The 14,237-nt window shown below is 37.4% G+C and overlaps 1 protein-coding gene across 1 annotated transcript; it reads right to left on the reverse strand.

The window, feature by feature from the left end:
* Positions 1–1,879: 1,879 nt before the first annotated feature.
* LOC117175359 (spidroin-1-like) lies at positions 1,880–14,027 on the reverse strand. The gene is given in 6 exon segments (XM_033365067.1): positions 1,880–3,705; positions 3,927–4,016; positions 12,440–12,577; positions 12,621–12,933; positions 13,023–13,645; positions 13,979–14,027. Coding segments are annotated over 6 exon segments (3,039 nt in total).
* Positions 14,028–14,237: the final 210 nt, after the last annotated feature.

A 14,237-nucleotide genomic window follows, 5' to 3' on the forward strand; every position in this document is an offset into this window, starting at 1 on the left:
GTAGTGCTGTTTTTGGTCAAAAAATCTTTCACAAGCACTTTCAAAATTAAGCAGTTTTGGAACAAATTTCGCTGACACACGTCTCATGCCCAAAACGTCCGAAAAGATAGCATGGCATAAGCCAACCGATATGCCAAAATCTTCAGCAACTTCTCTGATGGTAATTCGGCGATTTTTCAACACCATTTCTTCCACTGCTTGAACGTTTTCATCTGATGTTGACATGCTGGGACGTCCAGAGCGAGGTTCGTCTTCGACATCCTCTCGCCCTTCTTGGAACAGCTTGTATCACTTATACACATTTTTCATACCAAACCCTTCTAAGCTTTTACGCCTCTGCCAGAAAAACAACAAGAGCTATATTGTCAAAACTGTGAAAATTTGATCGTGACAAGTGTACCAACACAACAAAACAAAAAATTTTAAACTTGAATGTACGTAACCCGGGAAAATAGAAAAGTCACCTTACTTTTTGAACACACCTCGTATAGACGCTAAATATGACGAACGCGTAAGCGGAATATATATTTCTAAAACAATAACTGACATTAAGGAATCTACTAATCACTTGCCGCGTTCCGCGTCCGAGTTTAGTAGCGAAATTGTAGGGTTTGGTGATGGTGATGGTGTTTTCAGAAGATCATCGATTACTTTTATCTAAAGCCACTCTTAATGCTCCAGGATACTACGTATATATTGTCTAAAAACCGAACGAAAAAATCCATCTAAATATCGACCAATAGTCTGCCTTACAACAATTTCATAATGTAAGATCACAGCTATAATTGCAGATAAGGTATTGTACATTCTCACTGTGACGAGAGGGACATCCTTACACAAAAACAAAAAGAATGTTGTGAAAACTCGCGATGCAGTAAAGATTTAGTCTCTATAAACACGGTTGTCATAACACTATCTGTAAAGCGGATCTTGACTACATGGACAAAAGTATGTAACTTAAATTTTCTGTTACTCGACTCGACAGTTCACACCAAAAATTTGATCGCGGAATACTAAAAATAAATTTCTTTAGAACAGGATTATTCTGGATACAGCAGATGTAGTCGCAAATGGACGAGACCCTTTTCCTAAATTCTTCAGGAAGCACGTAGAAGTGGACAAAGGAGCTTTTCTATACAAAGAAGCGGAGGAGGCTGCTGAATCACTCGGCCCTGATTTCAATATCAGGGGTGAGCAAAATGCAACAAATCTTATTCATCTCTGTGACTCACTCCTGAAGGACAGGAATGAAAAAACATACAACCAAAACTTATCTGAACAGCTCCTCGACAAGAGGATGCTCGGCAACTGCCACATGAATGTGGAGGATCAGTCGATGCCGTATATGGTAACGTTTGCTTTTTCTAAATTATCCAGATTCATGTACAGCTGCCCCACAGGTACAATGTGACACTACAAGTGCATAAGTACGATATCTGGCACTCTTACGGAATCAGCTTTAATACCGTTTCGCCTAACTATCTAAGGGAAATAGAGTCAAGCGTCAAGTGGTTTCAATCAATTTTAATACAAACATTTTCCAAACAATGCTATTTGTATTTTCAGTTGAAACCTGTTCTGAAATTCGCGATAGTTAAACACAACTGCTTTCTTTAAGTAAGTATAATTAAAGCATTATTGTACGAGTAACTGGAATTAGGCATTTATTACTTGAGTAAAGGGACAGTGTAATCAGCCTTAAATTTAAAAAACTTGGTAATAGACAATGTTTTTATTTTCAAAAATAAAACAAGGGCTACACACATTCAAAATAACGAATGTTACAAAAAAAGTTCAATCAGTAAATCAATAATCGAATTTTACAGATGAAGCATTCGCTTATTTATCTTTTTTTGTTCGTTTGGCATTTATTAAATGATTAACAATTGTAATAGCATACGGTACCAGTTGGCACTGCTTGCACTGCTCCTTGTGTTTGCCATCCTCCCGCAGATCCGGCTTGATATGCGGCTTGAGATACTTGTTGTCCACCCGAGGAATAACGTGTATTCCATCCATATGCTCCTGGGTATCCTCCTTGCACTGGTGATCCAGTCAAATATTCAGAAAATCCTGGTTTTCCCCTTGAATAGATTTGGTATCTACCTTGAGCTGCTGCCTGAGCTTGAGCTGCTGTCTGAGCTTGATCTGCTGTCTGAGCTTGAGCTGCTGTCTGAGCTTGAGCTGCTACCTGAGCTTGAGCTGATGCTGCTGTCTGGGATCCAGAAGCTCCTGAATATCCAGAAAGTCCTGATAATCCACTTGGATAAGTTTGGGATGCACCATGAGCTGCTGCCTGGGCTTGAGCTGCTGCCTGAGCTTGAGCTGCTGCATGAGCTTGAGCTGCTGCATGAGCTTGAGCTGCTGCCTGAGCTTGAGCTGCTGCCTGAGCTTGAGCTGCTGCCTGAGCTTTTGCTGCTGCCTGAGCTTGAGCTGCTGCCTGCGCTCGAGCTGCTGCTTCTCCCTGCGTTCCAGTAACTCCCGAATATCCAGAAAGTCCTGATTGTCCACTCAGATAAGTTTGTGATGTTCCTTGTCCACCTGCCTGGAGTATTCCTTGCCCTCCTGTCTGAGATACTCCTTTTACTCCTGTCTGATGAGATCCATGACCTCCTGTCTGACCTTGACTTGCTGCCTGAGCTGCTGCTGCCTGACCTGATCCAAAAACTCCTTGATGGCCAATCGGATAAATTTGGGTTATTCCTTGCCCTCCTGTCTGAGATGCTCCGAGTCCTCCTGCCTGAGTTACTCCTGCTTGAGATACACCTTGTGCTCCAGCCTGAGATACTCCTTGGCCTGCTCCGTGCCCGGCTACCTGGGCGGCCGCGTTGGCTGATGCCTGGGCTGATGCTGATGCATATCCAGAAAGTCCTGATTGTCCACTCAGATAAGTTTGTGATGTTCCTTGTCCACCTGCCTGGACTATTCCTTGCCCTCCTGTCTGAGATACTCCTTGCAGTCCTGTCTGGTGAGATCCCTGACCTCCTGTCTGACCTTGACTTGCTGCCTGAGCTGCTGCTGCCGCCTGACCTGATTCAGAAACTCCTTGATGGCCATTTGGATAAATTTGAGTTATTCCTCGCCCTCCTGTCTGAGATGCTACTAGTTCTCCTGTCTGAGATACTCCTGCTTGAGATACACCTTGTGCTCCTGCCTGAGATACTCCTTTCCCTGCTCCGTGTTCGGCTACCTGGGCGGCCGCGTTGGCTGATGCCTGGGCTGATGCTGATGCATATCCAGAAAGTCCTGATTGTCCACTCAGATAAGTTTGTGATCTTCCTTGTCCACCTGCCTGGAATATTCCTTGCCCTCCTGTCTGAGATACTCCTTGTACTCTTGTCTGGTGAGAACCCTGACCTCCTATCTGATCTTGACTTGCTACCTGAGCTGCTGCTGCTGCCTGCCCTGATCCAGAAACTCCTTGATAGCTTATCGGATAAATTTGGGTTATTCCTTGCCCTCCTGTCTGAGATACTCCTGCTTGAGATACACCTTGTGCTCCTGCCTGAGATACTCCTTGCCCTGCTCCGTACCCGGCTACCTGGGCAGCGGCGTTAGCTGATGCCTGGGCTGATGCTGATGCATATCCAGAAAGTCCTGATTGTCCACTCGGAAAAGATTGACCACAGTCACCAGATTGTGTTGTATATCCATATTGAACACTGTAACCTTGAGGATTACAGGGCAACGAGGCTGAACCTAATTCTGTAAGAAGCCCAAAAAAATGTGATGAATTTCGAAAAAATGTGATGTTATCGAAAATCAATAAATAACAAGTCAAAATATTGAATCAATAATTTATAATTAATTAATATGTAATATCAAAGTCGTTCAAAAATATTAATGCAATTTTTCCTTAATAATGGCACATTCAAATAATATTAAATTATGACACTCTTGAAAGATTAAGTTTTACTGATACTTACCGAAGAAAACCGCAGAGGTAAACAGCAGCGCAGCAAAGGCGAACATCATTTTCGCCAAATCCGAAGACTGCTTCTTGTAGGAAATCCTTTCTGATTGATGATTTTTAGATAAATTCTTGCCAATATATACTCCGATCCTCCCTCTACAAAATGATAAAGTGCCTGGCTTCAGAACACTTATTGCAAGAAAAATATTTATTTTTAGATATCCGGGTTCTAAAAGTCTTAAAGCATTCGATTTCAGTACATACCTACTATATCCCACTAAACCCTGATAAACTGCATATAAGCGAGTCGATTTTGTATTTACAAAATCTTTGAGGGTTGTTTTAACATCCCTTAAAGGTTTGAACATAGATAGAATGAATTTCAAATATAATTCTAACATGTATTATTGCAAACATGTTTAAATTCATTTTTACGTTTATTTAAGCATCCCTTGAAGATTCAACCGAGGATAATGACATGCCCTAATAAGAAAAATTACAAAAGAGTTTTGCTTGTAGTAGTAGCATTAAAAATCACTTTACTATAATTGTAAACACAATATCCTAGCTAAGTAAATCGTTTATTATATTCTGAGGAAGGCTTTAGCATCCCTTAAACATTCAATCAAAGAAATTAACATTTCGTAATAATCAAAATCGCAGGAAATTTTTCTATTATACTATTTGTGTCAGAAATCAATTCACAATTTAAATGATAAACATACCCTAGCAGGGAAAGTCCTCAAATTCATTTTAAAGTTTGTGTTACCCTCTCTTGAGCAATTCCCAATAACTAAATTATCGAATTACGGTAGCATTCAATAAAACGTAAAATATAGTATTACAAAAAATCACTTAAAATAATTTTAACAACTTTTCCTAAAAAAATAGTAGATCCAAGCTTAGAACATACCCCAAGATCTTGGTTCTTAAGAAATGTTGTCGAACCCAATAGTTTAAAAGAAAATCTCATAAAGTTTTGATTATTAATTATAATAAAATAGAAAAAATAGATGAAGTTTTATATTAATTTGTATGTAACAATTGGAACATTGGAAACTGTATCAGTAAAAAATGCCAATTTTTCACAAATTATTTTCGAATTATTGATGTACAGGTTGGAAAAAACAAGTCGAAAAAGTATAATTAGACATTCAGACAAAAATGAAAAGAAGTTATTGTAGTTTTAAAGAAATTCTAAAAATTCCTCAAATCTTAATTTTTAACGTAACTATAGTAAGTTCTTTTATTTGTCAATCGACTAATCTAATTTGTATATCAACATGTTCCTGCATCATACAGATTAATCTTTTTCAAAAAATGAACACTCTAGGTGAACTTCTAATTGCTTGTTTATATTTTAAAAACTTTTTTATATTTATTTATAATTAGTTTAAAAAATATGACAATTTCCCTACAAATTTTATTTTTTTTATTTTGCGATTACTAGCTACACATCTTTTTGGGAAAATATATGAATTTATTAAGAGCCGTTCATATTAATAATGACTGAAAATGAATGATAGAAATAGGAAATATGAAATATGAAAAATAAAATAGTTTAATACAAGACGATTGCGTACAATTTTTAGCTTTATTTAAAGAACATGAAGGCAACATTGCGAAAGTTGTCAATAAGATCAGTGAATAGCCTTTGGACCATAGTTCCTCACCTTCACCTCCACGAAGTTTTTAAAATTTCCTGGTTGATAAAAAAAAATACAAGAAGTATTGAGAAATATTTTTCACCTTACCTTATCCTCTTATGAAGTAATTGCTTGCATGTTTTTGCACTCATACACAGTCAACGAAACAGATGAATTTTTAACTGAAATATGAAAGCTTCTACTGGAAAGTTGAATTTTTGTGTCACATAAATTAATTTATAAAAGAAATCAGAAATAAACGAATTGCATAACGAAAGAGCTGAATTTTTAACAAAAGATAGATAAGTTGAAGTTTTAATGAAAAAATTAACAACAAAAAAACAAATTACAACAAATTAGTCCCGTTTTTAACCAAAAAGCTGAATTTTCAGCAAATAATGTTATAACAGATGTTCCAACCGTAAAACAAATTAATTTTTACAATAAAAAACGTGTAATTCAGAAGTAAATAAAAGTTGTTTACAAAATTTTAATTTTCTCCAGAGATATTTAAATATCCAACCAAAAAAGTCGTGTTTTCAATGAAACAATTGAATTCTCTTTTGAATGGAAGACCGTTTAACAAAATTATTAAATTCTTCAAATTAGTAATACAATTTTTAACTACAAAAATAATACGCAGGTGGAAGCAACTGCAAAAAAAAATTTATTCTCACTGATCACTATAATTTAAAGACCAGGATCTTAATTTTCGGATATTTTTATCAAAGAACCCCAAATGAACGGTATGAACAAAATTCAAAATTTTTCAACTTTCTGATTTCTTAACGATTTTTTCAAAACATCTGAATTCTACTTGATCCCCAGGTTTATCCTAACCTGTGGTCCCCATAGAAAATAATTTTAGAATTTTTAAAATATAAGTAGAATAATGAAGTGTGACACGTAGAAGAACTTCATCGGATGATTTCAAGTGGTGCCTAAAAAATCTTTAGGTTAAAAACTACACAAAATTGTAGTTTTATGTAATGATCTTCAAATTTAAGCAAAAAAAATTATTTTGATTTTTGACGCTTTCAGTAAATTAAAAATTATTTTGAATCTATAATAGATATAGATTTCTGTTTAACATGAATTTTATCAGCATAATATTTTTGCAGGGAATTTTCCTCATTTCCTGATATACTGAAAAATTATATAAATCTCAAAAAAATGTGTATGCAAATAAAATTAGCTTAAAAACAGTCCATTTCCATATTTCTTCTATAAAAATTACATTTTTCACGCATTACAGGTTGAAAAATTTTTGTGAATTTTTCTATCTGAGAGTTAAGTTCTAACAGATGTGCAACAATCCATCAAACATTATTATCCTATCTTAAAATTTCTTATTTAAAAATTATGTTTAGTCTTATGAATTTTTATTGACAATCTCATTATCGTAAGTGGAATAAATACAATACAAACAGAGAAAATGTATGAAAACAACTAATCTCTTTTATGTTTAACGCAATTTCATTAATTTCTCAATTATTATATTTGGTAAATATTAGGTCACAGCTTTTTTAATTAAAAAAAAACTTGTGGCAAAACCTATTCTCGAAAAATTCAATTTTTATTTGAAGGAAATTAAAATTTCCCATTTTTTCTTGAAGATGAATCCTGATGCAAAAAAATTGAAATTCTCCTTTGGAGAAATTTTGACAAAAATACCCTTTCTCTATATCTTGACCCTACTTAATATAGATTTCTTTAAAAAAATTGACTGTTAACATCTGGCATAATAATGCGTGCATTTCTCAAAAAGAATTCTTCTCTAGATCTCTCTTGTAGCTTAAGGAGAAACCACCCGACCGGCAATCAAAAGTTTTGTGGTTCTATTTCCAGCGGAGTTAAAGGAGAATATCTTTATTAAGAAATAATATAATTACAATTTTTTAAAGTAATATCTCCATCTAGTCTGTTTAAAGGTTAAGGAATTCTGTCATTTTCTGATAATAATACGGATTCTTTAAATAATGTAAACGTTAATAATTCTTTAATTTTTTACAAACATTTGGACAAGATTATATAGTTATACAATGAAAAAAATTTGAAAAACCACTCCAGGGTCAAACTGGGAGCAACTGTTATCTAAAGATGACACCGTATCCCAGTTAAACCACGATGAATGACACCTATGGCCACGTATCACGACCGTGAAATGAGTGATTAAATTTAGCGGTGAAATTATGGCGACAAGCCTGCCAAACTAACGTTTACCTTAAGGACATAAAGCGTTCCAAGGATGACCGGTTTCTGCATCCATCTCGCAGCGCATCAATTTTCAAACTCATCATGATGAGAACTTGATGCGCTGCTAATTTGAATACGAGATTAGAGCGAACGCAACTTCTTCTGACGGGATTGCCTTTCATGAAAACTTTATAGCGAATTTCCTGGAAATGAGAACTGTATCCCGAGATGACCTTGAGAAACGAAGGCGTCAGATTATAGATAAAAACCTCCTCATTAGAATAACCATCAACCGAATAAGGTATAAGGTTGAAACTGCATTCCGTGATCAACACCAGAGTGTGCAAGATAAAAGCGGGATCAATTTTGGGCAACATCAGGGGGGGGGGGCGTCAGAAGCGAACAACATCGTCTCTTCGCAGGTTTTTATCTCAAGCTGGCCCACCGAGTTACTGAACAACAACTTGCTGATCAATTAAAATCCATGAGATGGCGCCACCTTATATCTGAGGGCGAAATAATTAATATTGAAAAACAGGTAACAGAGCGACTGCAACCGGCATCTGTCCCTGCTCCTGCTGAACTCATTAAATAGATTGACGAGGAAAGCTTGCGTCTTAAGGTGTGCTTAACTTTTCCTATGCTAGAGTTCATATATCAGAAACTATCGATCAGAAGCAGTTTTCTGAAATTTAGAGTAAACTAGGACCTTATCTGGTTACTTGTCGGCTTGCAGATCTAAATACTGCCTCTGTTCTTGCAGCAGGATATGCGCTTACTGCAGGTACAGAATCTTGCATGTTCGCTAAAAGTCGTATCTGACTGCACGGAAATGACAACTACACTTAACTGGTGATATTTTCTAATATCAGATTTCGTTTTTTAACTGCTTAAGTACACTGCACGATCAGAAACCGTAACAAGCTTGCATATGAGCTAAAGTACTCTTAGAACGTCATCAGTCTTGGTTTGACTTCATGCATGATCGTGAATCAAATCATTACGATCTCTAAAGTCAATAATTCACTCCAGCAGATCAAAATGCTCTTGAATTCGGTATCAATTTTGTGGCCTATCGAAAATTATATTGATTTCGGTATCACTCTGAACACTTGTTGTTACTGTGTTTCGACTTCAAATCGAGGTTAGTAAAGTAACAGCAAAACTGGGATGGTTGTACCAATTTCAAAAGGGTAGAAGGACTCAGAAACTGACTTGCCACGTGTTGGAGATTCTTCCCCCACATAACATCAGTTAACTAAAATCTATGAGCCTAGACGAGGTGATTGATTATCTTTAAAAAAAGGCTCATGGTCTTGCCAGCGAGACTGCAAATATTTCAGAAAGCGATCGCGAAAATGAATGACAATATGAAGTTTTGGTAGCATATGGCGTACTCATAGGCCTGGAATATATACTATATCCATCTCCGTCTCTGCTGTAACTCGTATCCGAGGGGCCAAGAACTAAAAAGCCTGAGAGAAGAGGTGGAAGCTCGAAATTCGTAATTCAGAAGGCGATATTGCTGAACACGTGCTACATCGTGTTCGCCTCTCACCGTATAATGAAAACAAAATTAATATTTTGAATCATTGGTCTCAGTCATTGTCATTTGAACTAGTGTTTGTATGAAATATAAAAACCTACAAATCACACTCCAGTATGCATATAGGTTTCCTTTTTGGTTTCCCAGGATGAATCCTTGGATCCCTATTACGGCTTTCTCCATTACGAATATTGATGCCCTATAGTGATCTCTATTGTGATTTTCGGATCTCTATATAGTGGCTTCCCGGAGTGTATACTCGAGAATTATGACCAATGCGCAAGCAGAATATCGAGTTTCGAAATAACAACAGACACAAACGAATCAAATAATAACTTAACGACAAAGCGATTAAAATGGACTTAACGTATTGATACAGATGTTATGCGCCTTCATTTTTGGTAGACAAAAGTTGCCATATTGCGAGTAGAGAGCATCATTTACTCTTTTTACATGAAAATCAGGAGCTAAGTGCTAGCAATAATGAACACAAAGTACCGGATTAACTAGAAACACATCCGGACATTAATTACCATGATTTGAACAGCAAAATCCAAGAAAAACTACAGCGCCTTAAAAGGAATTTAGTTTATGCTTTACTAGACTTCAAACATGTAAAATCAACACAAAGGCATTTCCTGCCCAAGATGAAAATCACTAATGATCTGCATGCGCTAATAAAACACCTGAACAACAAGTCCGTAGAACTAGACCTACAAATTCAGTGTTTTTCTCAAGAAGGGACCGACATCAACGATTAAAGATCAGGTTGGATATGGATGTCAGCATATCAATAAGCAAATTGAGTCAATCAAGTTACTATAAAAAATAAAATGGAACCAAGAAGCTGGTAAACCGTATTACTAAAATCATCTATCCTTTGTGCATCCAGAAATTAGCACCAGCAATATTAAACAAGATTATAGACTCCCAAAGGCGGAGACTTGATGTTTCTTCTCCTGGACTGCTTACACACCAAAAAAACAGTGCAAGAAGGCAACAAAATGGAACCTTTTAGGCAGGTGAGAAAAGATTCTAACGTGTACTTAGTGTCAAGCAAAATAACCAGCAAGACACCCAAGTCCCTCCATTGAAATACATGACTAACTATTGATCGGGTGTTTGGGGAAAAACAAACAGAAGCAAGTTAGATGCTGTGTAGTTCCAAATAGAGAAGGGAAGAGCTAGCAATAACCTTTAAATGCAGCTGACAAACATCAGATCCGGACCTGGAGCACAACTACTGATACGATTACTCGAAGAGTGTCCATCCTAAATTGGCAAGGTGTTTTTTGTAGAAGATCATCAAACACCTAGATCTGATGCCAGAATTTATGCTCCTGAGTACTAAGTATGTGTTGTCTAAAAAACCAGACGATCAAAATCCACCAGAATGTCAAAAAATAGCCTGTCTTCCAACAATTTATTCGTGCTGTACAGCTATATTTAAAGATAACGTACTGCACATTCTCACTGTGACGAGAAGGACATCTTACACAAGAACAAGAAGGATGTTGTAAAAACTCGCAAGGCAGTAAAGACCTAGTCACTTTAAACGTGGTTGTCATAACTAAAGCTCGTAAACATCAAAGGCACTTGCGTATGGAATACATTGACTACAAGCAAGCATTTCCTTTTGCACCACATGCCTATTTGCTTGAAGTCCTAACATTTTCCAAAATCTACCCACTTTCAAAAACTGTCTAAGTCAAAAATTATACAGTTACAAAACTATTTTAAAAGCAAGCTGAATGTCGTGCCTCAGTTCATCATCTGTAAAGCGGAGCTTGACTTCATTCCCTTGAATTTGTCTTAAGAGAAGGTATTAAATATCAGGGCAGAAACCGCAGATGAATTGGAAACATAATGGAGACAGAAATCCATCCATGGTGAGCAGCCGGAAACGTTAGATCAACATAAAGTAGATAGTAAGCCATCCAATATTTAGATGGGACATGGCGTTCTGTATCGAGAAATGGAAGGGTTCATCATTGAGACTCAGGACAGCATTGGTACTACCAAAACTTATAGCACATTGTTCATGTTTGTCGCGTAATGGCTCCGAGAGAATATACATACAGGCGTAATAGTGTAGCGGACACTATACATCAATAACATGCTCTTAACCTGGGACTCTTAAATGCATAGATACCTTTTTATAGGCGCATTCCAATGCATGTTTAAGAAAACGAAGATTATATGTTATATCGGGATGTTATTATTCCCCATTTATATAGAAAGGTTATGTACACGAACATAAGCATGCAACTTTAGTCTTCTGTTGTGCAATTCGACATTTCACACCGTCATGTTAATTGCGGAATGCTGAATCTTGAATGTCTTTAGAACAGGATTATTCTGGGTACAGAAGATATAAGAGCAAATGGACGAGGCCCTTTTCTTAAGTTGGTCAGAAAGCACGAAGAAGTGGACAAAGGAGCGTTTCTGTGCAAAGCAGCAGAGGAGGATGCTGAATCATTTGTTCCTGTCTTCAATATCAGACGCGAGCAAAATGCATTAAATCTCATCCATCCCGATTACTCACTCCTGAAGTCATGGAATAAGAAAGCACGTGAGAAAAACATTAGCCTTAATACCGTTCGGCTAAACTGTTCTAGGGAAATAGAATCATGATTCAAGTGGTACCAAGAAATTTTAATACAAATATTTTTTAAACAATATTGTGTGTATTTAGTGTTAAAAACTGTTCTGAAAGACGCGATGGTTGAACATAACTGCTTTCTTTGATTACGTATAAATGACCCATTTTGGTACGAATAACTGGAAATAGGTATACTATATTACGTAAGTATAGAGACAACGAAATAAGGCTTACAAGCAAAAAAAATTCCAATAGACCATGTATTTATTTACAAGAATAAAACAAGGGCTAAACATATTTAAAATAACGAATATTGCAAAAACAGTTAAATCAGCCAATCGATAATCGACTGAACTAAACAAACACAAATAGGCGACCATAGAGCACTTGCAGTGCGGAAATTAGCAAGTTTAATTATTTGTGTAGATCGCTTCTTAATGTTAGCTTAATTTTATTGATGAACCATTGGCTCCTTTGTCTGTTTCCAATCGTATAGCATTTGTTAAATGATTAACAATTGGGATAGCATGCGGAACCAGTTGGCACTACTGGCGCTACTCCTTGTGTTTGCCATCCAGCCGCAGATCCGGCTTGATATGCGGCTTGAGATGCTTGATGTGCACCTGAGGAATACTGTGCATTCCATCCATACGCTCCCGGGTATCCTCCTTGCACTGGTGATCCATATGAATATACAGAATATCCTGGTTGTCCAACCGAATATGTATGGTATCCACTTTGAGCTGCTGCCTGAGCTTGAGCTGCTGCTGCTGCCTGGGATCCAGAAGATCCTGAATCTCCAGAAATCCCTGACGTTCCACTCGGATAAATTTGAGATGCACCATGAGCTGCTGCCTGAGCTTGAGCTGCTGCCTGAGCTTGAGCTGCTGCCTGAGCTCGAGCTGATGCCTGAGCTTGAGCTGCTGCCTGAGCTCGAGCTGATGCCTGAGCTTGAGCTGCTGCCTGAGCTTTAGCTGCTGCTTGAGCTCGAGCTGATGCTTCTGCCTGCGTTCCAGAAATTCCTGAATATCTAGAAAGACCAGAATGTCCACTCAGATAAGTTTGGGATGCTCCTTGTCCGCCTGCCTGGGCTGTTTCTTGCCCTCCTGTCTGAGATACTCCTTGTACTCCTGTCTGGTGTCCTCCTTCCAATCCTGCCTGGGATGTGCTTTGTCCTCCTGTCTGAGTCACTCCTTGAACCACTGTCTGGTGTGCTTCTTGCATTCCTGCCTGAGATGTGCCTTGTCCTCCTGCCTGGGATGCTGCTTGTCCGCCTGCTTGGGCTGTTCCTTGCTCTCCTGTCTGAGATACTCCTTGTACTCCTGTCTGGTGAGATCCCTGACCTCCTGTCTGACCTTGAATTGCTGCCTGAGCTGCTGCTGCTGCCTGCGCTGCTGCTACTGCCTGACCTGATCCTGATACTCCTTGATGTCCAATCGGATAAATTTGGGTTATTCCTTGCCCCCCTGTCTGAGATACTCCTAGTCCTCCAGTCTGAGATACTCCTCCTACTCCTGCTTGAGATACTCCTTGTGCTCCTGATTGAGAACCTTCTTGCCCTGCTCCTTGCCCGCCTACCTGGGCAGCCGCATTAGCTGATGCCTGGGCTGATGCTGATGCATATCCAGAAAGTCCTGATTGTCCACTCAAAGAAGATTGATCACAGTCACCAGATTGTGTTGTATATCCATATTGAACACTGTAACCTTGAGGAGTACAGGGTACTGAGGCTGAACCTAATTCTATAACAAGTCACAAAAATGTAATGAATTTAGAAGGTTATAAATTAATTTAAAAAGAATTGTTATATATATTAGAGTTTTCTTCAATTTACAGAAAAAAGAAAACTAAAAATCATGCCTGAAGGTTATTGAAAAGCAATAAACATCGAGGCAAAATACTGAAACACCAATTTTTAATTAATTAATACCTAATATTCAAGTGGTTAGGAAAATTTTTATGCAATGGTTCGTCAACAATAGCACATTTAATTAATTTTAAAATAAATAAAATTCGAAATAGAGTTGAATCGCACTGGGAAAATTTTTGAAATATTACGTTTTACTGACACTTACTAAAGAAAACCGCAGAGGCAAACAGCAGCGCAGCAAAGGCGAACTTCATTTTCGCCAAATCAGAAACTTCTTCTTGTAGAAAGTTTTTTCTGATTGATGATTTTTAGAAAAATTCTAGTCAATTTATACCCAGGTTCTCCCTCTACAAATTCATAAATTACGTATATCAAGAAGGCTTATTGCAAGAAAAATATTTATGTGTTTTCAGATATCCGGGTTCTAAACTTTTTGAAACCTTCGATTTAAGTACATACCTACT

This window comes from Belonocnema kinseyi, chromosome 6 (assembly GCF_010883055.1).
Source record: "Belonocnema kinseyi isolate 2016_QV_RU_SX_M_011 chromosome 6, B_treatae_v1, whole genome shotgun sequence".
Taxonomy (NCBI): domain Eukaryota; kingdom Metazoa; phylum Arthropoda; class Insecta; order Hymenoptera; family Cynipidae; genus Belonocnema; species Belonocnema kinseyi.